Source organism: Lissotriton helveticus, chromosome 12 (genome assembly GCF_964261635.1).
Source record: "Lissotriton helveticus chromosome 12, aLisHel1.1, whole genome shotgun sequence".
NCBI lineage: Eukaryota > Metazoa > Chordata > Amphibia > Caudata > Salamandridae > Lissotriton > Lissotriton helveticus.
In genome coordinates, this window is record NC_136073.1 from 249,410,941 (window position 1) to 249,437,585 (window position 26,645).

A 26,645-nucleotide genomic window follows, 5' to 3' on the forward strand; every position below is an offset into this window, starting at 1 on the left:
TCTGGTTCAGGGAAGACCTGGCTTGGCAGTTCGAGCTGGACTGTTCCCAAGAGGCACAGGGTCAAGACTGATTTGTATATAGCTGGGTCTGAACTGAGGCGGCGAAGTGAGTTTAGGAACAATGATGTATTCAACCCAGATCTGTGACTGTGGGTAAGTGCTTGAAAAGTTGCAGAACTCCGTCCATCATCTCCTTGTGTTTGGGCAGTTCAAAGTAGAGCCAGTTTACTTTCAACTTGCTATGTTTAAGGAAGAAATCCTTGAATGTTGCAGTGGTTCGTAAGAAGAGAGCTTCAGGACATTATGTGCAGCTGTGAATGAAAAACCAAATGTTTTGACCCTCAAGCCAGGAGTAGTGAAATTAGTCTATGGTTTGGTGCAAATAAAGGGGAGATTACACAAAAATGTCACCGACTAGAACATAAACAGACCCAGATTTTACCCCTAGATTAAGCCTGGTGGTAAGGAATTGATTCATTGCTTGTGAAGTCGTAGAAGATAATCTCACACAAGAACTAATGTTACAATTCTATATATCTAGAATGGACTAGGTGTCCCCACCAGCTGGAAGTGTAAAGCTCAAGTACTCCACTACTTTCAGACCTTGTATCATACCTTCAGACCATATATAATCTACTTACTTAAATGAACATAAGCGACGTTGACTCAGAACTCCGAAATTAATCCAGTCTTATGAATGGCACTCTTACCCATGTGAATTCTGTATCTCCATTATGGTTGCGGATATCCATTTTAAGGCAAATACCTCAGACCTTGTGAGTAGTTCTTCACCTGCTCTCTTTATCACACGAACATCCGGTTTTGAACTCATCTATTGACCAGTAATGATCTGTTGCAATGAATTATAGATAGACTTAATAGCACACACTCAAATACGTTGACAATTATTTCAACAATTCCTACCTGTAGTGACCTGAGTGCACTGCACCTTGGTGCCTGTACTTAATTTAGTGATCTTGCAGATCCACTCTGGCAACCATATTTGTCTAATCTGCAGAGGAACTAGTCCTTGTAGGTAGCACACTCTTTAGGTTATAAAATAATGCTTACTAAATTGATTGTTTTGTTGTGTGCCTCCGGTCTAGTACCCCTAGCAACATGTAATTTGCTAAATATATAGTAGTGGAACATCCTGCAGGTCACAGCATAGATAATGTTAAAAAGCTTCTTACAGTTCAGTACTGGATAATAATTCCCAAATGTATGCCTAATGTCAGATCCAATCAAATAATACATCTTGTATCTTCACTACTTTTATGCAATAATATGTTCACAATACTGCTTCAAAGTATATTCTTTGTGTTTTAAGTTCCAGTCCCATATTTATCATTAGCACTTTAAGCTAAGTTGCTATCCCTCTGTGGGTTAGGCTAATAAACAACTAAAACGCAAACCCAATGAGGTAAGCTACATCTTCCTACATAATAGTAAAATCTCAATAGTCCATTTTAGTAATCGCATTATCAATACATGTGTCTACGTTGATGAAAAAAGAAGTGCATGTACAAATCCCGATTTAAGGTAAATACGTGAAAAAGGTTAAAGTAATGGTGTTAACCATTCAGGGTCAAGGTACTACTAGAGAATGCTCATTTGTCGAACAACCCATAGGACCTTAATTATTACTATGGAGGAGCCATGGACTAAACCTGACTGACTGACTGACTGACTGACTGAAACATTTATAAAGCGCTCGAATGCCGAGGCGTCTTGGCGCTAAGGTGCAGAGAAAGCGGTGTGAATGAGAGTCTACTGCAGAGAGAAAAGCCAGGTTTTCAGTGCCTTTCTGAAACACATTTTGGATTTTTGTGAGCGCAGTGCAGGGGGCAGAGAGTTCCACAAACTAGAGGCTTGGTAGGAAAAAGATTTCCCGCCCCAACGAGCTCTCCTAATTCTGGGTTGGCAGATTAAGTCTTGGTTGGCTGATCTCAAAGTTCGAGCCGGCGAGTACCGAGGAAGGAGTTTGGTAAGGTCATCAGGTCCCTTGCCATACAAGGACCTGTGAACCAGGCAGAGGGCTTTGAACTTTAATCTGCTTCTAATAGGTAGCCAGTGAAGCTCGCGTATGGCTTTAGAGGTTGGATGGCGACGCGGTAGGTTCAGCAGGACCCTGGCTGCGGCATTTTGGATTGCCTGTAATTTGGTCAGCTGCTTTTCTCCAGTGCCCAGGTAGAGTGCGTTGCAATAGTCCACTCGGGACATTACCAGGGCCCCCATCACCGTCTTTTTTAGTGCTGACGGAATGTATGGTAGCACTTTCCTGAGGATTTTGATGGTATAAAAGCAGGTGGAAGTCACCTGATTGATTTGCGCCTTGCACGAAAGATCTTTGTCCAGCATAAAACCGAGGTTCCTAACCTTATCTGCAGGGTTAGGACAAGAGCCCGCCTCTGGGGGCCACCAAAGGTCACTCCAAATGGAAGGTTTTTGGCCGAACTCGATTATCTCGGTTTTATCCGTGTTTAATTTTAGAAAGTTTCCGCTCATCCAATTTTTTACACTAATGAGGCAAGTTTTAAAGCGCTCGGCTGTTGCTTCGATTGATTGGGATATTGACACTACTATTTGAGTGTTGTCTGCGTACGACACTAATTGTAGGCCATGAGCTTGGATTAGAGCGGCAAGAGGAGTGACATACAAATTAAATAGTGTAGGTGATAGTGCAGAGCCCTGGGGAACCCCACCCGGCAGGGTGAATTCATCGGATTGTAGACCGTCCCAGTGCACCTGCTGAATTCGAGAATCCAAGAAAGATTTTAAAAGAGTCCGCGCTGTGCCGGTAAAGCCAAGAGTTCTCAATCTGCTTATAAGGACAGGATGGTTCACGGTGTCGAAAGCCGCTGTGAGGTCCAATAGAATCAGGGCCGTTCTGCCGCCTTCATCCATTGTCCTTCGTATGTTTTCCATTGCCATTATCAGGGCGGACTCAGTTGAGTAACTAGGTCGAAACCCATGTTGTGATGGATCCAGTAGCTTGTTAGAGTCTACGTATCTCACCATTTCATTATTCATAGCTTTCTCCAGGATTTTGGCTGGAAGGGGCAGGCAAGATATAGGCCGGTAGTGTTTAAGTTCGGCAGGGTCCAATGTGTCCTTCTTAAGGATGGGGCGGATACAGGCTTTTTTCCAATTTGTGGGGAATTCGCCGGAGGTGATGACCTTGTTTAGGAGGGGAGTTAGTACAGCTGACACAGTCTTTGGGATCGTATGCAGTACATGCGGTGGACAGGGGTCAAGTGGGGAACCTGATTTCATTTGTATGATTAAATCCATCACTTGCATCTCCTCTAATAGAGGGAAACAGGAGGCCCTCTGCATTGCCTATAAGGCAGTGCATGGAACAGGACCCAAATTCCTGACTGAGGCACTCCAGCTGTACACCCCCAAACGACTGTTGAGATCTGCCAACACTTGCCTTCTTCCTGTACCTCGCACCAGAACGGCAACTTGGGGAGACCGTCGCTTTTTAGTGGCCACACCAAAACTCTGGAACCTTCTTCCATTAAATATCAAAAATGCCCCCAACCTGATGAGCTTCCGGAGGCTCGTAAAGACATGGTTATTTGACCAGTGAATTCTACTATTATGGTCTTGTTAGCTCACACATGCGCCGAGACACCCCAGGGTATTTGTTTGCGCAATAAAAATCTCAAAATAAATAAATAAATAAATAAGTTGGGGTGAGGCATCATGATAATCGTATTGTTGTCAGTGGGTGGGTCAGCTGATGAGACACTAAGATCATCATAAACTGCCTGGACCTTCTGTTGGAAGAAGGTAGCGATGCTTGTCACCATGTTCTGGTTGGGACTAAAAGCAGTGTCACGGGGGCTCTTTGTCAAATGGGTGACGGTTTTAAATAGTTCTCTAGCAGTGTTGGAGGCAAGTTGGATTTTATTTGTAAAGTATGTTGATTTGGCCAGAACTATTGCTAATTTATATTCATGCAGGGCTTTATAGTATTCCAATTTGCTTTGGTGACTGTAGTCTGAACGCCACGACCGCTCTAATCGCCGGCATTTCAGTTTTATTAGTTTCACCTCAGCGGAATACCATTGTGCAGTGGCAAACCGTCTTCTATGTTTTTTTATTTCCACTGGAGCCAGCTCGTCCACTGCCTGACTGATCCAGTTATGATATTTAAGAGCCCCATTGTTTGAGTTTTCATGCTCAAGTCTCGGGGGATCCTTCGCAAGTATATTTGCCAAAGGAGTGGGTTCAAGCTTCTTCCACGGACGTATTTTTTCAGGGAGTGTAAGGCCTCTCCTATGGTTGACCAGATTAGTTAATTGCAGGTTAAAGAAAATAGCATTGTGGTCAGACCAGGGAACTGGTTGAATTGAGATAACTTTAACATTGTTATTATTTGTAAAAAGGCCGTCCAGGGTATGTCCTGCAATGTGAGTGGGCTTTGAAATTAATTGAGTCATGCCAAAGCTATGAAAATTATCAATTAGTGTAGTTGATTCGGGGTCCTTAATTGCTTCCAAGTGGAAGTTAAAATCACCCAGAATTGTATGGGTAATCGAGTCCGAGGTAGTTTCTAGGTAGGTATGTAATGCTCTAATAAATGGAGCTCTCTGGTCTGGTGGCCGGTAGATCAACAGGCCATCGAAGATCAGGTAGTTATTGTTTTTTAATTTTAAAGCTCATGGCTTCGGCTTCTAGGTCTTGTTGGGAGCGTGCAAAAACTTTTAAGTGGGATTTATAGATTATCCCAATTCCACCACCCACTGCTCCTCCTCTATTTACATATTCCACCGAATAGCCTTCCGGAGTGGCCACATTCCAGTCCGGGCCTGAAACATCGGATGCCCATGTTTCTGTTAGAAACATTAGGTCAGCAGCATGGTCTGAGATCAGTGCTTCAATTTCATATTTATGTTTGACCATAGATCTGGTATTAAGCAAGATACATTTTAAAAATCTGTTTCCACTACCTGTGCACCCTGCCCCAGGTTTATGATTGTTGTTTGGCCCCCGATGGGCAATAAGGCATTCGTTTGTAGCCAGCGACGGGATGGGCTGTTTATATGTTAAGCAGGGAGAGTTATTAATCACCTGCAAGCCACACGTAGCACACCTGAGGGTAGAGGAAAGATCTACCGGGTTTAATCTTCGCGGAGGTTTGCAGGAATGCATATCCATTCTAATCAGCTCCGTTCTGGAGTAGTGTATATTTAGAAAATGGGCATAGTCTCCCGCGCTAGGCGCGGGTTCGGCGCGGACGGGCGCAGACGGGCTTGCCTTTGGCGCGCCTTCGGCCACACTTCGCCTCTGAGACCACACTTACTAACCGATTCCGCTGCACTGTTGTCAACACCTTGCTTTTCTATTTGCTTACAAAAAGACCTTGGGGATTGAAATTTGCCAACCTTGAGGTCCGTGACAATGTTGGGGATGAATATACATATAAATGCACAACTCTTCCCTCACACTTATAAACATTCATGGTTGAGCAAAGTGTTACTTCATGCTATGTAGGACAGTGTCTTGAACCTTCCTTCCAACACTAAATCATTCCCTCAAAGACCACACACTCGTACACTCTTACCTCTAATTGTGTGTGCTTGCACCGATCTGCAGTAAATAGACAATGTTAGGGACACAAAAGACCACACAAATGGTAGCAACATACTGTACAAATGTTTAGTAACTGTTACACAGCAGGAATGTATTTTTGTTCTAAGGAGTTCAGAAGGAAATGTGTATATATAAAAAAAAAAACAGAAAAAAACCTTTGAGATTGGAAACAAAAAGGTGCATGGATATGTGCATTTGTAAATGCAAACTGCTTTCTTTTGAAGGTTTTGAGAAGTATTTTAAGAAGAAGAAGGAAAATCCAGACCCAGAATCAACTCCTTCCAAATCGAATGGTAATAGTTATTTTCTGGTGCTATTCTGTGGAAGTTGCTTTGCATAACTTATTATGGTACTTCATATTATGCATTATATAACAAAATAACATTTTCTACGTGCCTAGTTAGTCTGTACAAGCCGTTTGCGTACTACATCATTTAGCCTGCTCCACAACATGTACAGTATCACATCAGTGTAAATGCTGCCAGTAAGTTTTATTTTTCGGTGCATCATTAATCGAGTTGAATGTGATAATCGTAACTCCTCTGGATCCTTGTCAGCTATAGCAGTACATCCTTTTGACTGATGTTCTGTAAGAATTTAGGCATACATGAAGCCTTAATTAAAAGAAGCTGAATGCTAATCGTTGGTGCACCCTAATTACACCTTATTTTAGATTTTCAAAACTCTGATAGTTCAGCTTGTTAATTCCTGGTAGCTCTGCCCTTACTTCTCACTCCTGATATCTACTACACATTGATATTTCAATGCTGTGTCCCTAAATATCTCATTATTGCAACTGCCTACTAACCTGCTATGCAACAGCCAGTGTAGTGCTTGAGCTGATCATAGACCGGCCACTATACTTGTTTTTTTTTTTTTCATTACCCTCCAATAATTCTCTAACCAGAGTTCTTGTATTGACCTACTTATCCAAATGCCCAGATATCGCGTGGCAGTGTTCGCCCATTTGATTGGAAATCCCGTCTCACACGAAGTTGTGCCTTCAGTAAGTGGTATCAAAGTTGATTTCTCCCAGTTAATTTGAATGCCTGTCGGCCCTCCAAAACGTACCATTTCCCTCGTTAGTATGTCAAAGTTTTCGTGTGGGTTTACCAGGTATATTGTCGTATCGTCGGCATACATGGATATGAGCAGACCCCGCGATGTAAAGCCTATACTACGCTGAGTATGATGTTGTCTGATTCTAGCTGCTAAAGGTTCAGTGGCGATTGCAAACAGCAACGGGGAGAAAGGACATCCCTGCCTTGTTCCTCTTGTTATAGTGAAAGAATCTGACACTAGCCCATTTATCCTCTCTCTCGCCATTGGGGTATTATAGATTATTCGTATCTGTTGCGTGAATAGAGGGCTAAAGCCCGGTCGGGGCAGTAAGGTGAACAGGTATTTCCATTCCAACGAGTTGAATGCCTTCGTGGCATCCAATAAGGCCGCCACTGCCTGCACGTGTGGGGCCAGATAGTGCAATGTACCGAATATTGTCCTCAAGTTATGAGCTGTCGACCTACCCGGGAGGAAACCGGACTGATCTGGCAGCGCAGTCTGTAGCCTGTTGGCCAGTAGCTTGGCGTATATCTTGGCATCTAGATTTTTTAGCGACAGCGGTCTGTATTAGTCTGGTTTGGTAGGATCTTTGTCTGGCTTTAGCAGTGCTATAATGGTGGCTTCCCTGAGTGTAGGGGGTAATATCCCCTTATCTATGGCCTCCTGGTAGACCCGCAACAGGTATGGTGCGAGTATATCAGCGTATTCCTTATAAAAGGCCGCTATTAATCCGTCAGCACCTGGGGATTTATCCGCCGGCATGCCACTTATCACCTGTTTCACGTCTTAGACTGTTATTGGCTGGTCCATGTATTCTCTAGCCCCCCTATTAAGCCATGCCAATGCTACCGTATCCATATAACTTTCGATGTCTGTCTGTTCTGGATTCGCCTGGGAGGTATATAGCTCTTTATAAAATTGAGTCATTTAGTGAAGAATGTCTTTGGGAGTTCTTACCGTTTCACTGATTTTATTCTGAAGTTCGACAACATAACCGTTTCCCCTCGGAGGTCTCAGCAATCCCGACAAGGTTTTCCCTGCTCTTTCCCCCTCGCCATATCTCCTTGCTTGTGTGTACTTAGACATTTAAGCCATCCGGCCACTATACTGGAGTCTGAATTTACAATAATCCTTAACACCTCCTTACTCCTCTGTTCACGTTTCTTTGTCATACATGTTAATATATAGTATGTCATACTTTGTATTGGAGTTCTGCCCTTGAAATCCTGATTTTAATGTACTGTTTCTCTACTTTTATCTGTTGGTACCTGTTGCTCCAAGCAGCTGCCTCACCAAGTTTACAAATTCAGTTATTTACGCTGGGTTAGTCCAATATTGTATTTCACAAAATGGTGTACTGGCTTAATGGTGGTGCCTACACCAACCGAGGTATCTGATGAACCAGCTGTTGTCTGGATAAGGAAACCTCACCCACTTTTTTGTACCATGATCCATCAAAGGCGAGGCACACGTATCCTATGCTTGAGGGACTTGCCTTTAAGATACACAGATCCAGATTTCTAATCATTATAGCTGGGTAAACCTATGCATACTTCTTTTGATTGCAAGACATTTTTTGCTGTCCAAGACAAATGGTCCTTTATACCTGATGGCCTAAGACAAGTTCACTATTTACCCAACGAGTATGCTTGTCTGCCTGTGTGTAGTGTGACTCTCAGCTCAGGTGTGGATGCTATTTTCTTATTTTGATCGGGGCATCAAATTGAGGGAGAGAGAGTATATAATCTTGTTTAAAATGATTCTAACAATGAGAGTTGCATCATGTACATGAGATTGTTGTAAGGTGTGAGAGTGACTACATTAGGAATCTCACTACAGCCGATTAGTGTAGCTGCAAGTTCTATGGTTACCAAGAGTAAGGAAGTGTGAGAAAGTGGATTGGTTGGACCTCACTAGTAATAGTGTCACTTTCTGTGTCTGGTCCAGTTAGGTAACTTTAATTTAAACCTTAGCTCAGTGCTGGGTAGCTGTGGCCCAGAGCAGTCGGGTTCAACTCAAAGAAAAGAAGTGCAAAGCATTTATCCATACCAAACAGTTAATGAGTTGAAAACACAACACAATAAAAATCCTGAGCAAATCGCCACTAAATCGACAAATGTGCCAACTGCAGGTATATGTCTGCAGCAAAATAGGTCAAAGTTAGAAGTTAAGGCCATCTGCAATGAAGCACTGTTTGGCTACAGGGACCAAGCATGTTCCAACAGTTAAAATTTTAACTTCATACTTAGTTTTTTTTTTCTGAAGGATTATTCTTGTTGGCAGGTGGGATGCAGGCTGAATCAGAGGGAGGGCACTGCTTGACGTTGGTCTTGGTGAAACCCTCCATGCTGGGACTTAAAAATGTTTCTGGAAGTCGAGCTGCTTTCAGTGGGGCAAACCAGAAAGTTGAATTTGACTCGCGATGTGATGGCGCCTTTTCACCGGTGGTTCTAAGGAAGCCTCTGATTCGTTTAGGAAAGAGTTCCTTAATTTATTTCAAGTGTCTATTGCAATCTTAAGCGGGAGAGAGTACACACTAACACTAGACAAATGCCTAGGACGTTTTGGGCACCACTTAGTGAGTTAGGACTCAGACTCCTAGAAGTTACTAGCAGGGTCTCGCCAAATCCAGTTAGAACTGGTCAGCTGGGCTCTTCTTTGTTGCAGGCTTCTTACAGGTTTTATGTACCTGGAGCTTAACAGGAGGATAGCTAACTGACCCTTGAAGACCACTCTTCTGTCTTGGGTTCAAGTGGGAGGAAGTACAGCCCTTGTGGGTTCTTTTCATGGTGGAAACAGCAGGCTCAGTCCTTCTTCTGAATTCAAGTCCTTTGGTACAGCAGGTGCAGCCCTTCCTCTGTTTCGGCAGTGTTCTGAGGAAGTTAGTCAGGGGTGCCACTATTATACCTGGCACTAGCTTGTGGGTGGGGGTGACACCCTAACGAATAAAGAATTTTTTTCCTACGGGCAACCCTACCCATTTCTATATGATTTCCTGGGGGATTGGCACTAAACCATCCCACAGTGCATCTCTCTGCCCAAATCCAGATGTCAGAACCTTTGTTCTCTGAGTCAGAGCTATTGGCACCCCCTGAGGTGCGTCTGTGGAAAATGAGGAACTCCCCTTGCAAAATCGGCTCTAGGTACAGGTCCCTTCGCCAACCACCCATAACAGGGGCAGGCATATGTGTTTGTCGCAACTACCTGTGACAAGTGCTGCTCCTTTGAACCTTGTGCACTTAGTGGTCATATCCCCCCAGGACATCCTTTTCCTGAGAGCAAGCCACACCTCACAGCAGGCTGCCAGGTGACTGTTGGGGATTATCTTAGAACAGGCTCCTAGAGGCTTTTCTTCCTGTTCAAAAAGTGGCATTTTAAAAATAGTAATTTAAAGTCTGACTTTCCCAACCAAATTTTAAATTCCTATTAATTTGAGCATTTAATCATGGGTCTAGCCAGTCCCAAATCTAAGTTATCAATTGCTTTCCTATGGGAGACCCAGCCTTGCTACAGTGAAACCTACCTTGGAGTTTTGTTTTCTACCATGACATGTAAAACTTAAAAATGCAAGTCCATCTTTTTAAATACCATGCTTCTGATGGCTATATCTGCCTGTGGATTCCTCACCTGTTGAATTACCCCAGCGCCAGCATTCCACGGAAATTCTTTTCTTAGCTTTCCCACATTAATGAGGACGGCATAATAGCACGGCTCCGCTCGCGACACGGTATGACGTCACTGGAACCATAAGAAGACCTCGTCTGCGTGCGGACGTCTGTTCCCTTTTTTCTGCGCCATCGACGCATGACTTTTTTTTCTGGGACTCTCCATTTCTAACTGATTACTATGTTTCTCCAATCTTCTTTGTGTTGCAGTAGGAATGGCTACTTTGAAGAAGTCGGGTATCAATCCCTGAAGGGAGTGTGGGGGCCATATGTCTATGACGGAACCACACAATTACTGCCTTTGGTGTCTTTCTTCGGACCACAACGCGAAGGGTGTTCGTGCTGTCAGAAGATGAACCCGAAGGCTCTGAAAGAAGGTGAAGCCAAGCTCTTCATGGCGAGGTTGAAAAAGGAGAATAGGGGTCGTAAGCGCTCAGTCGTCGAACTTGCATACATCAAAGTCGAAGAAGCATAAGAAGTCGAAGAGAAGACCTGCTTCACAGTGTCGTTCTTCCAAAGGTAGATCAGCCTCACCTGTTAAGCGACATTGAGAAAAAGACTTTGTCTCTCCATCGCCATCTCCGTCTCCGCAGGTGACTCCGGTTCACTCACCGTCTCCGAGGGATTCACTGGCGCCCAGGGATTCTTCAACACCCAGAGGCTCTCAGGCACCCAGGAATTCTCCGGCTCCCGGGAAGTCTTCTCCTGTGCCTGCGGCTTCACTTGTGCAGGCGCCAAATTCTCCGGCCCCATTCTCCTGTACGGCCTCTGATTCCAGACCAAGGGAGTTTGGATCCTTATCCTCCTTTCTCAGGACCAGTTCGGATCCTTCGCATTTCCTTAATGCGATGTTTGGCATGTTTGCCAGGGCATCCTACCCTACAAGTGTACCCTCTGGCCCCATGGGTCCGCTTGCTTTTAACTTGGGCATCCCCCAACAGAATGTCCAGGCATCTATTGTGCCTTTTATGCCGACGCCTCCATCTTGGTAGTTCCATGTGCCGAGGTTTTCGACTCCGATACCTCAGTCACTGGGAGCCGTCTGGTGTTGGACAGACGTTGACCGGGATTCGATCGGCGCCGCTGCCCACGTAGGAAGGGCCTCCTTCGATACCATTGCGGTTGTCTCCGGTGCCACGGCTGGCGCCACTGACGCGATTCCCGAAGCAGCGTTCCAGGAGGGAAGCGCAAAGGCTGCTGGAGGAAGATGAGTACCAGCAAGAGGAAGGAGAGATTCTCGACTCTGTAGACTAATTTGAGGGGCTGCGTGAGGCTAGTGGCCTGGACACTTCCCCGGAGTGGGAGCTTTTGTCACCAAAGGCTCTTCCCTCTCAGGATGTCGCTCCTTATCATGTGGTGATCAAGAAAGCTGCAGAATTCTTGGCATCAGCTGAGGTTAATGCTAATGAGAACAATGGTACCATACAAGTTAAATTAATACAATATCACAATTTAGTAATCAAAATTGGGATTACTAATGTAGCGATGAAAAATAAAGAGTTTAATTAACAATTAAGTTCAACGCAGAGATAATATACAAAAAAAGTGAGTGAGCAAGACGTGACCGGGTGAAGGGAAATCAGACGATTTCCTCACCGCAGGCAACTGACTTAAAAAGTGACTTTTCAATGTGTGAAAATGTAGGTAAACAAAGTCACAATCAGAGTAACATCTCTTTCTCCACAATTAGGTACAAATAAGTCGGAGGCGATGGAGGGAAGATAAGTTCCCGTCCAGGAACCCTGACTTGTGAGGCCAATGGAGCAGTTGGGTATCCAAGCCTGAATAGGCAGTGTTCCAGGAATGAGGGGCAGCAAGCCGGGTGCTCTGTGTACTCAAGCCACAATCGGGAAAACGAGCAATGCGTGGGCTCTACCCGTATCGGATGATCCGTCAGGGTTCCCGGAAGGGAACTTATCTTCCCTCTATTGCCTACGACTTGACGACAGCCCAGGCCCCCTAATTTCCATACCTCTCCGGCTGCTCGCCGCACTGTTGCCTCCTATCCTTCTGGTAATTCCGTGGCCGTACTCGACTTACCCTACCAGCAATTTCCCAGGCACTTGTATTATCGTTTAGTCCTAATGAGATCCCTATACCTAAATTGGGATCGAAACGTTGTCGACACATACATCTTCAACTCTATACTATAATTTGTATCTAATTGTGGAGTAAGAGATGTAACTCTGATTGTGACTTTTTGTTTACTTACATTTTCACAAATTGAAGAGTCACTTTTGAAGTTCCTTGCCTACGGTAAGGAAATAGTCTGATTTCCCTTTAACATGTCACGTCTTGCTCACTCACTTTTTTGTATATTTTCTCTGTGTTGAACCTAATTGCTAATTAAACTCTTTATTTTTCATCGATACATTCGTTATCCCAATTTTGATTACTAAATTGTGATATTGTATTAATTTAACTTGTATGGGGCCATTGTTCACTTTAGCAAACGTCCACCCATGGTCCCTTCAGGGTCTTCTTGTTCCTGAATATCAGCGGAGGTGAAATCACATATCCTAACTGAGTTGCTTAAATCTACTTCCTCTTCTAGTGAACCACTGCTGCCTTTTAATGAGGCATTGACTGAGCCAATTATGGAGGTGTGGAGGAAACCCTTGTTTGCCTGCAGTTTCTAGATCAGTGGCAGGGAGATATAGACCTGCTCCTGGTGATCCAGCTTTCCTTTGCCCATCCATCTCCAGAAAGCTTGGTGGTTCAGGCTTCTTACTCCAAACAGTCAACTAGCTCCTTTCCTACCACCCCGGGGATAGAGATTCGAAAAATGAAAACAGTCGGCCAAAAAGGTGTTTTCCTCAGCAAGTATGGCTCAGAAGTCTATGAACACCACATACTTGCTTGTGAGGTACATTCATGCACTTATGGATTCTGTCAAACAATTGGCCCCTAAACTTCCTGAGGATGATCGTGTTCATTTTCTTGAGGTACTTTCAGATTCAACAAGCGACTGCCCGTCAAGTCATCCAGTTGGGTTTAGATACTGAAGACTCAGTTGCCCGAGTAATGGGTTCTTCAGTTGTTACGAGAAAACATGCCTGGCTTAGATCTTTAGGTTTCTCGCTAGAAATACAGGCTACCTTACTGGATCTTTCCTTCGATGGGTCAAGATTGTTTGGAACTAGGGCGGACTCTGCGCTGCAGAGATTCAAGGACAGTAGGGCTCCGGCAGATCCTTGGGCCTGCAGACCCAGCCCAGGGGCTATGGATACAAGAAGTATTGAGATTTTGTGAAGGCTGCTTCCTTTCGAGTGCATCAGCAGCCTCGGCAACAGCAGCAGCAGAATCCTCTGTACAGGTCGTACAGAGGAAGAGGTAGAGGCCGTCTTTGGGGAGCTTCCCGGCAGCAGTCTTCCTCGCCTGTCCCCACCACTGGTACCACGGGACAGTTGCTGCAAGATTGGAAATCTGTTACCTCAGACCGTTGGGTTTTGAATCTTGTAGAAAATGGGTATGCCCTACCTTTTCTAGAGTTTCTACCTCCTCACCAAGTAAGGGGTTCGGAGGATCATCTGCTGCTTCTGCAGCAGGAGGTTCTCGCCTTATTGCAAAAAGGTGCGATAGAGGTGGTTCTGGAGCAGGAAAGGGGTCAGGGTTGTTACTCCTGTTATTTCCTGATTCCCAAGAAGGATGGCGGGCTAAGACAAATTCTGGATCTCAGGGTTTTGAATTTGTACCTCAGGCAGGAAAAGTTCAAGATGTTGACCATGGCTCAGGTTCTTCTGGTGCTGCAGCAGGAAGACTGGATGGTGTTGATCGACTTACAGGATGCGTATTTTCACATTCCCATCCTGAAGTCACATTGGAATTATCCTCGTTTCACAGTGGGGTCACAACACTACCAGTTTGCGGTCCTTCTGTTCGGCCTTACTGCGGCACCTCAGGTTTCACAAAGGTTATGGAGGTGGTGGCAGTACATCTCAGGAGGTCGGGGATTCCTGTTTTCTTCTATCTGGACGGCTGGCTGCTCAAAGCAAAATCGCCAGAGATGGTGCTGAGTCACTTGCATGCAACAACACAGCTGTTGTTCAGCTTGGGTTTCTCGATAAATGTGCCCAAATCTCACCTGGTGCCCTTTTAGTGCAACCTGTTCATAGGGGCAGTACTGGACACAACTGTCTCGAGCTTTCCTGCCTCTGCAGACTATTCTTGACATTCAGGAGATTATTCCTTTATTTCAAGATGGAGCGGTTGTTCCAGTCCTGAAGGTCCTACGTCTGCTTGCTTCCTGCATACTGTTGGTCATCCATGCACGCTGGCACATGAGGGCACTCCAGTGGTGCCTCTGCAGACAGTGGTATCCGCACAATTGAGATCTCGGGGAGAATATCAGAATCTCCAGAGACACTGCAGTGGAGCTGTCTTAGTGGAGTGTACAGAGCAACCTGTCTCAAAGAAAGCCCTTTCAACCACCTCCACCGGTGGCCATAGTGATCACGGCTGCCTCCACTCTAGGGTGGGGTGCTCATCTGGGTTATCTGGAGATCAAGGGTCTTTTGTCTCCAGAAGAAAGGTTGTTTCACATCAACCTTTTGGAAATGTGGGCAATACGTTTGGCTCTCAAGGCCTTCCTTTCCTCCCATCACAATCATTCGATTCCATTCCTGACGGACAACACTACTGCGATGTGGTATGTAAACAAACAGGGAGGGGTAGGGTTGTATCGTCTCTGCAGAGAGGCTCTGCGACTCTGGCCTGAGGGCCATCGGATTTGTGTGATGGCAAGTCATCTGGCAGGTGTGCTAAATGTGCGTGCGAACAGTCTCAGTTGGCATTACTCGGCCAAGTGGCGGCTTCATCAAGAGTTGGTTCAACACATCTTCAGAATGTGGGGGTTTCCTCGGTGGACCTCTTTGCCACTTAGGAGAACGCACACTGACCGTCGTTCTGCAGCCTTCAGTTTCCATTGCAGGGAGCGTTGGGAGACGCGTTTCAATTGGATTGGAGCTTGCAACTCCTTTACGCTTTTCCTCTCATCCCTCTTGAGTTCTGAGGAAGATTCGCCAAGACTGGGCCCAAGTTGTTTTGATCGGTCTGGATTGGCCAACAAGGATGTGGTATACAGATCTATTTCGCGTCTCGTCGCACCCTCAGCTACGTCTCAATTTCAGGGCAGACCTCCTCTCGCAATCGCTGGGGCAGGTTGTACACCCCCACCTCCAGAGCTTGCACCTTCATGCCTGGAGATTGAACGGGGTAATCTGAGTTCTTTCTCTCTCCCATCAGAACTGGTTTGAACCGGGCTATGCATGGGACACCTTGTGTGCCCCAGGCAGTGTCTCATTTCATTCAGCCCTCCCTTCCCCAATACACTATGGCCTGTCTGGGGTGGTGCTAGCACCTCCCAGGACAGGAAACCTATTGTCCAAGCCTCCCTCGCTGGAAGGACTCCCAGCAGCAGGAGGTCAGACTTGTGTCTGTGGCAGCAGCATCCACTTTGTGATGCTGAGGCTCTGGTTAATCTGTTTATTTATCTAGGAGGTCCAAATTTGTGAAATGGAGTGGAGAGAGGTTCATTGACCCTTTGACAGCCCACTTATCTGACGTTCTAGAATTTTCACTTTCCTTGGCCCAGCAGAGTTGTGCTGTGGCTACAGTAAAGGGTTGTCAGCCTTGTCGGCTTTCCTCTGTTTTCCTGCCAGTCGTCTTTATTTAAGTCCCCCATTGTTATGAGGTTCATTAAGGGACTCACCAATACGTTTCCTCCCACTCCCTTCATTATGCATCAGTGGGATTTATTTCTAGTTCTTACATTTCTGATGGGGTCCCATGTTTGGGTGTGCCCAACAGAGTCCATCTGGGGGAGGTTCCTAACTAAGAGTAAGGGAGTTCCCTCCGGAGTTTCTGGAATTTTCACCTTGCTAGGGCTGCTAGCTTTGGTGCCCCTAATCTGCTGATGGGGGGGGGTCCGGTGTACAGGGGGCCCTTTGGGGTCCACTGGCCTCCCTGTCCTCTGCAGCCCTGGGCTGACTGAGGCAGGGTAGAGAGGGGCAGGTTACCTGCTCCAGACTGGGTCCCACCTTGGAAGGGTCCACTGACATCAGGGGCTCTGCCAGGCTAGGCCTGACTACCTCTGGGGCAGTTCCTTCACAAGGGGTAGGGTCAGTTCCCTGAGGAGACTGACTCTCACCTAATGTCTGGTGGGAGGGAGACTTTTCTTCCTCCCCAATACTCTCTGTCTGTGTGGAGTGATCCATAGTTTCAGGCTTCACAACACAAAAATCTGTTTGAGTTTGGGCTGTGACCATCACAGCCCTACCAACCTCTTCAGGGAAGTCTGCTTGAGCTGGGGGCTGTGGCCATCACAGCCCCACTAACCTTTTCTGGAAGGCCTACCATTTTGGAATGGGTTTCTTGTTCTACCCCAGCCCAGGCTGAGATCTCTAGATCATTCCCCAGTAGACCATCTACAGGCACGTTTGTAGACACTGCCACTCTCTTTGGGCCAGTGACACCTCCCCAGCTGAGATTTACTACTGCCATGGGATGATCTTTCTGCACTCCATCAATGTTGGTCACCTAATAGGTGAACCCAGGTAAAAGTTGTCCTGAGGGGACTAGACTGTTAGTCACCATAGTGATGCTAACCCCGTGTCTCTATAGGCTTCAACTTTCTGGCCATTGATCAGGGGCTCCTGTCTGTACTTACCCAAAGTGTTGGGACAAGCAGTAAAGTTGGCGAACCCCATGCCATCCTCACAGACTAGAGTTTCTTTGTTAGAGGACCTGGTTAGGCCAGAGTCCACCTGAGTTCCCCAAGTATACCCAGCCACATTTTTGGGGACACCCCCACTACCTGGGGGATTACTACTAATAGTAACAGGAGGTCTGGGAGTATTACTTGGTGGGATGTGTTCCTTATTTTTGGCCTTTGGGCAACTACTGTCAGTCTTCCAGTGGCCAGGCTATTTACAGACATGGCAATAGGGTTTCTTTTGGGTAGAGGAAGTGTTTTGAGACCCACCCCCACCATTGGAGTTTTGGGGCCCTGTAGGGGACTTGTCCTTGGATTTATTCTCACCTTTCTCTTGAGGCTTGGTATTATCCTTCTTATGGTCACCACCCTGATTTTTAGGCCTAATCCTGGTTTTGACCCATTTGTCTGCCCTCTTACCCAATTCTTGTGGAGAGGTCAGAGCTGAGTCCACCAGGTGCTGGTGTAGAAGCTGGTTTTGACAATTACTAAGGATCTGCTCCCTCATAATCAAATTGTATAATCATGTACTTTGCTGCCCAATAACCAGCCCTCCAGAGCCTTAGTAGCACAATCTACAAAATCAGTCCAGTCCTGAGTCTGTGTCTTCTCGGTTTCCCTGAACAACAACCTATATTGCTCAGTGGTTAAGCCAAACCCATCAATCCGAGCACTCTTCAGGACTGTGTAGTTGTTAGCATCCCCATCACTAACTGTGAGGAGCTTATCTCTACCTTTTTCTGAAATGGAGAGCCATAAGATTGCTGCCCACTGACTTTGGGGTACCTGCTGTACTTTGCAAGCCCTCTCCAAAGCAGTAATCCACTTGTGGATGTCATCCCCAACTTTGTTGGGGGGCACAATCTTGCTTAGGTTTCTAGTATCATAGGACCTATCTTTATCCTTAGGGATATTGCTGCCACCAGTGGGTTCTAACCCACACAATTTTTGCTCTCTAGCAAGGGCAAGCCTCTCCTTGGCGAGGGCAGTTTCCTCCCTCTGGATCCTCAGATTGACCTCCTTCATTCTTGCCTGTTGTTCTCTCCTCTGAGGAGAAGTTATTCCCCTCTGAGCAGAGCCATTAAAGTGCCTAGAAGTATTAGAGTGGAGAGAGTCCCTGGAGTGGGACCTTCTCCTCCTATACCTGTGATTAAGTCCACTTGGAGGCCTGTATGGGGCTAGCCCATCCTCAGCCCCATGTAGGCTTAGGTTAGCCTGGCTAATTTTCCTAACTTGAACCTGGCTGCCTACCTCTTCCTCAGAATCTTCCTCCTCCACCTCTTCCTCATCATCTATGACAGTAGGGTCAGGGGCATCTTCTGTTGAGGGTAGTACCTCATCTGTATTACCTGAGGGGCCTGAACTAGAGGCTTTCTGAACATCATACTCTTCCATGAGTTCTATCAGGTGCTTGAGGGTAGGGTTGGAACCCTGTTTTAATCTTCTAGTTGTGCACAAGTGCCTCAACTCATGAAAATTAAGGGTATCATATCTGGAAGGTATCCTTAAAGGATCTACCTCCACTGGGAGAGATCCACTTGGTTCTGCTGATCTGGTGAGGTGTGGTGTGTGCACCTACCTACAATAAGTGTTACCTACTAAACCTTTCTAGCAGTTGTAGTCAGGGTGTGCTAAGCCCTTTACTCTACAACAACTACGTTCAGTAGAACTTAAGTATTATAAGACTTGTTATATGTACCTATAGGTACCTAATGTGATCTTTCAAATGATATCTTAAGATTACAATTGGTAAAACTACAACAAGCTCTTATCCCAACCGCTGCACACCAATGTGAGAAAGTTGACCTGGTATATGATGATCACTATTCTAGTGAGCCCCTTGCACCAGTCCAAACAACCCTTATGGTGATGGTTGTAAAGTCAACCTTATAGACCAGCTATCCTAGTGGTAGCGTGGACAAAGCAGTCTTAGGTTAAAACTTTTAAAACTTCAGAGAGCATGTGAAGCAAGCTATTTTACCATATGTAACCCCTTGAATACCAAATGAAAGGACACCACACAGGTTATATATAAAATATATATGTATTTATTACTAACACAACCCCTCTGAACTCTTTATGAGGTCAGAGGACAAAGCACATAACAAGTTACTTAATTATCATACAATAAGTTGCACAATATACAGTAGAGCCCTAGGGGCACGTAAAACCATATACTAAAATAGTGGTATAAGAACCACGTCACGAACACAGGATAGGCCTAAGGCCTAGGGAATCGCTGGGGCTACGCTGAGCTAACGAGTTAGGGAGCAGTAGGCACACGGTATGCGTGTGCAGTGTCTATTCACACACGCGAGTTACCATAGGGAAACTATGGGAACGTAAGAGTTAGAAACTAGTTCTTTTAGGACAGTTCCGGATGTATTAAGAGAAAGCCACTGAAAACTAGGACACTAGGATAGTCAATACCTACAGGAGCACCGAAGTGCCCGCGTTGCCTCACCCACAGGAGCCGGGTGCATAGGTGTCAAGTTGTGTCGGGTTTCGTCGCTGATTCCTATGGAGACCTGTAAAAAGATGCTGCAGGCGACCAAGAGAGAAGTGTCCGGTTAGATCCAAGGGCGGATCGAGGATGAAGAATACCTGAAAGCAGAGGGGACAGAGTCTGGGTCACTAGCCAGTGACCAGGAAGGAACCAGGCGATGTCGCAAAGCAATCGGGTGATGTCGTGAAGCTTGACTCTGCAGCCACGTGGACCAGGAGGCGTCGATGACGACCAGGACCTGGATACGGACTGTCCCACGAAGGATCTCGTTGTTGGCTGCGTCTGCTTCCGGATTGGAGTCAACAGGCCTTGGCAAATGCAACCCACGCAGGAATCGAATATTCGCTTAGGATTAGACCAGCAAGGTCTACGGGGCTTCTCCTTTGCAGGGAAGCAGGGGCCCACCTGGAGAAACCAGGCAGGTGGTTTAGGTTCAAAGGTTCGTCGTCACAGAGGCCACTAGCCAACGGGCAAGTAACCGGACAGACGCGTCGAGCACAAAAACACTAGCAGGTCCCACGCGGCACTCGTGGAGTGTGGAGGGCTGTGCGTTGGTGCAGAAGGAGCTCGGGGTTGGGGCTTCTCAATCCCCAATGCACAATTTCGAGGGTGCCTCAGAATCTGCACAAGTAGCAAAGAGCAGGTTATTCAAGATGGCCGGTCCCACGTCTCTCGTCGCCTCCACGAGTCTCCGCTTTGCTGTGGATCGGGGTCAAAGAAGTCTGGAAGTCTGGCTCTTGTCGGACTCTGTGCTCGGGCTCCGGCAGGAGCGTCGACAAAGTAAACCGCAGATCGCTGGATGGTGCCTGTTTGCACAGGGTGGTCACTCCTTGACCACAAGGGAGATTCTTCAGTCTTCTAGTTGCAGTAGAACGTCGAAGGTCCAGAGTTTCGTTACTAGTTTCAGTTCAGGATAAATCTAAAGTCTCTTGACTTAGCTCCTACCTATATGCTAATCTGAGGGGTTGGATTACCTGCTAGGTCCCTCCTATGGTTGGGACCAGGGAAGGGGGTGGTTACACCCCTTTCCCTTTGTTCCGTTTCGCGCCAGAGCTGGGGCTGGAGTGCCCCAGCAACTGGTTTGAACCGGGCTATGCATGGGACACCTTGTGTGCCCCAGGCAGTCTCTCATTTCATTCAGCGCTCCCTGCCCCAATACACTATGGCCTGTCTGGGGTGGTGCTAGCACCTCCCAGGACAGGAAACCTATTGTCCAAGCCTCCCTCGCTGGAAGGACTCCCAGCAGCAGGAGGTCAGACTTGTGTCTGTGGCAGCAGCATCCACTTTGTGATGCTGAGGTTCTGGTTAACTTTAACCGGGATTAACAAGAACAACATGCCTTCTCACTCTAGAAGGGTGGAATGCTACCCCCGTGCCCAGAACTGGCGAGGGGGTTGTATTCCAAAGCGTATGACACCCTACACAACATGTTTTGATAAAGCCAAACCAGAGTTAGCATTTAACCGCAAGGTTTATAATGCACTTAAGAGTATATGGTATGGCTATATCATAGAACAGCTATAAGGACATGGTTCCGAAAGCTGCAGACAGGCTCAGCTCATGCTAGAGCCTCATCTCACATAAAACCAAGCACTCTGCCTTCAGGATTGTTAAGGCCAGCCATAGGAGTGACTTATAGGTATATATGTGTCTATATATAAGGGTAGGTATAGGAATACTATACCTAAGCAAGGAGTGATTACACGACCTTGCCCCAGCTGAGGGATCAGCCAGTTGTGTCAGTTTGGATGGCCAGCCAGGGGTGGCATAATTCATGCTGCAGCCCCTGGTAGGCCTTGGATGCACCTATGCCCTGGGTACCTATTGTACACTATAAAGGGGCTCACAAGGTGACCCAACATCCAATTAGGTATGTACCTAAAGTACATGGAGTCCATTTTACAGTGAGAGCCCATTTCTTGTCATTATACCTCAAACACTAGAAATATCAAATAATTAACTTTTCCTACCTCGAAAACTATATTTTAGCACATTACTTTTCTGTATCCCATTTTTACAATGATCTCTCGTTCTCAATGGTTATGCAACTTAAGTTTTAAATGTACTTTTACTTGTGCTTTTGTGATTTTCTTTTAACTAAAATCGAATAAAGCTATTTTGAATTTGAATTTGAATTCAGTGAGAGCAGATAGCCTGTGGCCTTGATTAGCAGGATCCCAGGCAAATTAAGTCGAAAACCAGCTAAACACTAGGCAAAAAGTTGGGGGTAACCATAGTCCGATATCCATCCTCCTACAGCTACTACCTCGGCCAGGAGGGTAAGTGAGCTGCAGGCTCTTGGTTCTAAACCTCAGTTTTTTTTTTTTCCCAAAAACCTTTATTGTGCATTAAGATGACAAAATACGGGCCCACAACCAACCGGCCGGCCGACCACAAAAACTGTGAAAGCACCTGCGCACACAATATAGCGACACAGTAATACATCATTACCACAAGCGAGCATCGAAGACCACAGCTTAGATCATCATGATACCGTGACGAAGGAGCAATGAAGGTTAATTTTAAACATTTTTCGTTGCAACAATAAAGGTCAGCTTTGCACTTGCAGATCAAAAATACAAAGTATATATGAAGAAAACAGAGTCCGTGTAGGCATAACAGCACCGAAGTGACAAATCAATCCGACAGTTCAACAGCCCAAAAGTCAAGTTTCCCCAGGCGGCACGGCGGCTCAAAGTACGTGTAACTAAGGTAACAGAAGCAGCAATCGAATCAACGCATGCCGCCACCCGCCCGCAATAATCCGACACACGGACCAAAAGAAGAAAGAAGAAAGACAAAAGGAAGAGAGACCAAGGCACCATAGAAACCAAAACCAATAAACTAAAGACCCCTCTCCCACCCCCCACCCTACACGCATGCGGAGGCTACGGCCTACCCCCCCCCAGCAGTGTGTCTGTCGCCCAGCGAACCCGAAATATAGAACAAGAAGAGAAAAAGAAAAAGGAAAGAGTTAGGAAAACACCTAAATTATGAGAGTAAGAAAGGAACATCCCAATCTAAAACTCCCATAGAGCACCGAAACCCGGAGGAGGGCCAGAACCAATTATTCCCAGACTCCACAGCCCGCACGAAACCTATACCCCACCAAAAAGGATCAACAACAGGACAGATTAATACAACCTGAAGTGGGGGAAAGAAACAGTTAAAACAGCGCATTCAAACGTAGTAGAAAGCGTTCCAGTCCGAATCATCGCCCGTAGAACAAAGTCAGTGAGAAGAACACCATCAGCCCTGGCCCGAACGTCGAAAGTCCACCAAACATGGCCACCGCTGGGAGCTCATCGAAGGCAGAACAAAGGGACAAGATGGCCGCCCCCAACCAAGAAGAAGCAGGAGAAGATGAAATGAAAGTCTCCATTGACCAATAAGTCCAGTGTTCAAAAATACCATCGTCCCCTCATGCACAGGATGAAAAACAGTCCACCACCTTAGGAAAAAGCCGTCAGAGGCAAAGGCGGCCAGGAGGGTCAGCAGCCGGGAAGGCGGTGAGCGAGGCAATGGGGACGAAAGCAGCGACAAAGTCACAATTCTCGGAGTGGGGGGAGACAATGTAACAGCAGCTCCGTCAACCGACAGATACAATCCGTTGTTGCCAGGAATCATCCGCTGTATCGAGCACGCATGCAGAAACATACTATCCATTCCAGGAGTGATAGGAAGCAGCAAAGAGCCGGATCGCGTCAGGCGCCTCGGGGCAGAAATGGCGTCGTCAATCTTCCAACCCAGCTCCTGGGTGCATCGCAACCATGTGTCCCTTAAGCCGGCGAGCGCTGCCAGGATGTCGCCATAAGTCAGGTCCCACTGCGGTTCCAACCTGTCCGCGACGTAGGTAGTTGCCGTCGGGCCGTCACCACTCTCAAGACTAGGCAGGATAGCACTCCCGGGAGATAAGGAGGCATTCATCACCCCGTCCTGAAAAACCAGCGCCAGTACCATATCGCCGATGAAACCACAATGGAAAGGGGAGGGCGACACGGACCCCGGGAGAAAGGCCGGGACACCGGTAGAGACACGGCTTGTAGTACAGAGTTGTGCTTCAGGCGAGGAGGGCGACCCTAGGCAGGAAGGATGTCCCAAAATGGAGGCAGCTCAGCTCGTCAGCAGAGGAACAATGGGAGGTATTACGAGAGGGGGATCCCACCTCGCCGGTATACATTACAGCACTGAGGGAACTCGCCACCTCCGTGAAGGATACACACCATCTCCCACTGCAGCCGGCAGCAGCACCGCAAACAACAGCGCCTCCCCAGATCGTCTCTCCGACGTCGGTAAAGCAGCGCCCAGCGGCGGCGGCAGGCAGAGGGTCCACGGGCAACCATGGAGGAAAATCGGCGTGTCCAGATCTCCGTAATACCAGCAGGCAGAGACTTCGGAGGAACGCTAGTGGTGTCAGCGCGTTTCAATCTCTATTATACCGCAACACAGGCACAGGAAAAGAGGCAGGATATCGATGCAGGAGTGAAAGGCTCGCGGAGCCGGGCGCTTACACGACCGTCCCGACGGCCATCTTGGCTCCTCCTCTAAACCTCAGTTTTTAACCATTCATGCAGATTATATGGTGCTCAGGACCAGGGCTGCTTTACTGCCTAAGATGGTTACACTTTTCCATTTAGGACAGTCTATTACTGTACCTACCTTCTATCCTCCCCCTCACCCTTCCAAGGAGGAGGAGAGACTTCATCAATTGGATGAGCGGAATATCCGCTTCTACCTGGGCAGAACTAGGAAACTAAGGCTGGATGATCAGCTCTTCGTGGGCTACATTGGACGCATGAATGGCAAAGCTGTGCACAAGCGAACACTCTCCAGGTGGATCGTCTTGTGCATCAAGATCTGCTATGCCCTGGCAAAGGAGCCTCCTGAAGGTATTCAAGCTCATTCCACCAGAGCTAAGTCTTCTTCTTCTGCTTTGGCTTGAGGTGTTCCTGTTGTAGACATCTGTAAGGCGGCAACTTGGGCCTCCCTCCACATCTTTGCGAAGCATTACTGCTTGAATTCGGAGGTTAGGGGGGATGGCCATTTTGCACGCTCTGTACTGCAAGTTTTTTGGTATAGGCAGGTGGACACCCTCTTCTGGGAGTGAGACCGCTTGGGGATTCAATTCAAAAGGTGAGGTATACATTTTGTATCCACAGGCAGATTTATACATCAGAAGAAAAAGTTACTTACCTTCGGTATCGTTTTTTTCTGGTGGATACAGTATCTGCCTGTGGATTCCTCACTGACTCCCCCGCCTCCCCATTGTCCACCTGCTTATACTGAAAAGAATTCTGGCTGTTTGACATTGTCATTTTCTATATGTCATTTTCTTGAATACAGTTTGATGCTAGGAAAGTCTTTGGTTATTGGCTTTTCCTTTCTTCTTATGTATATACTATTTGTATATATATACTGTGTATACTTGTGTTATGTTGTCGGTTCGCCTCGGAGGCACAGAAAAAAATTTGTGGAACTGACGTCAGTAAGCCGATGAGGTCTTCTTATGGTTCCGTTGATGTCATACGGTGTCGCGTGCGGAGCCTTGCTATTATGACGTCCTTGTCAACGTGGGAGAGCTAAGAAAAGGATTTCTGTGGAATGCTGGCGCCGGGGTAATTCAAAAGGTGAAATATTCACAGGCAGATACTGTATCCACCAGAAAAAGCGTTACCGAAGGGAAGTAACTTGTTCTTCCTGCCCCATGGGCAATTAGGGCTTACATTAAACAGACTTAACAGTATTAAATTGGTAAAAAGTGAATTTTGTAGTTTTAAAGGTGGACAGTTAGGCTGCAGTGGATGGCTTAGAGTCATGTTTTTACTTTGTTACTGTAGTGGTGGCACAATCAGTACTGCAATCCACTACTGACATTTAACTTGCAGGCCCTGGGTACACAGAGTACTACATACTAAGGATTATCGGCCAGTTAAATATGCCAATCGGGTATTAGCCAATTGCACACGTACTTTAGGGGTCAAACACCTACAGTGGGTGCTTAACGTTAGTGCCCCATTGTTCAAAGTCCATAAACCAGCATTTTAACTAGCAAAATAGTGGGTGTGATCATACATAATCCAATGACTGCTGTCTTATAACCTTTTGTAAACCCTACATCTAATTCTTTGCTAGTAATACATTGTTATCTATATTCTTTAACTAACATCCTTCCCTCCTACCAGTGTTTGACTACAGAGCGTATTGCATCAAGCAATGACCATGTGGACCTAAATTCCCCTACTTGGGGTACTTAGTATTAGTAAATGTGAGTGTGGACAGTTTTTTCATGAGTGCAGAACTGTTTTCCCATGTTATCACTCTCTGTCACATTAGAAACTCACATATCCCCAGTTTTGAATTACTGTGTTAGTAGTGCATGTGATACAGTACATTTATGCATATCTTGTAATAATTTATCTATTTAGGTTCCTAGTTTATTCCTTTAATAAGGTAGGAAATCCTTGCATTTGAGTCCCATGTATGAATATATAAATACTGTGCTTGGAAAGGATCACAAAGTATTGTATTGTACTCTGCTGATCTTATTCTTTTAAAAATATACAATATTTTGATGTATAAGGGTTATATTTTGTACATGTAAATTCGTTAATTTGTGTTGAGTCCATGCTATATTCAACATATCGGCTACTAATCTAGCAGTTTTCGAATAGATGACCGCTTGAGATTTTTTCCGTATAGAACCAGGGAAAAGGGGACTCTTGTATTTGTTGAATATATAAATACACCATTCAGTTGGTGATCTGTTACAGCCTGTATGACAGCCTCTGACCCTTTGGTAATTTACATTGGCTAAAGCATGTCTGCACTCATGTGGATGTCTGATCATTGTACTTTATATCCATCCCCGTTTTATATTTTAATCTTACCCCTGGTACCTGCAATAAATAGAAGTATTCTTGGGTTTAGCCAGAGGTAATTTTAGGAATCTGAATCTCTTTGTCTATCCAGTAATTACATATAAGGTAGTCCCTCAAGTGGAGGTTGAGTCTACCATGATAGTATTATCTTTTCAGGGTGGGATAAAGCTGCCTATGATAAAGCATGGTGTAGGAAGGTGGAATCTGACTGCATGGTT

General features: G+C 46.2%; 1 protein-coding gene across 1 annotated transcript in view; it reads left to right on the forward strand.

Moving 5' to 3' along the window:
• LOC144799051 (mitochondrial inner membrane m-AAA protease component AFG3L1-like) overlaps positions 1 to 26,645 on the forward strand; it is a 275,930-nt gene that overhangs the window by 19,902 nt on the left and 229,383 nt on the right. Inside the window, exon 3 of the mRNA XM_078670217.1 lies at positions 5,829 to 5,897. Coding sequence (XP_078526343.1) covers positions 5,829 to 5,897 — 69 coding nt within the window. The remainder of the gene's footprint in view (positions 1 to 5,828; positions 5,898 to 26,645) is intronic.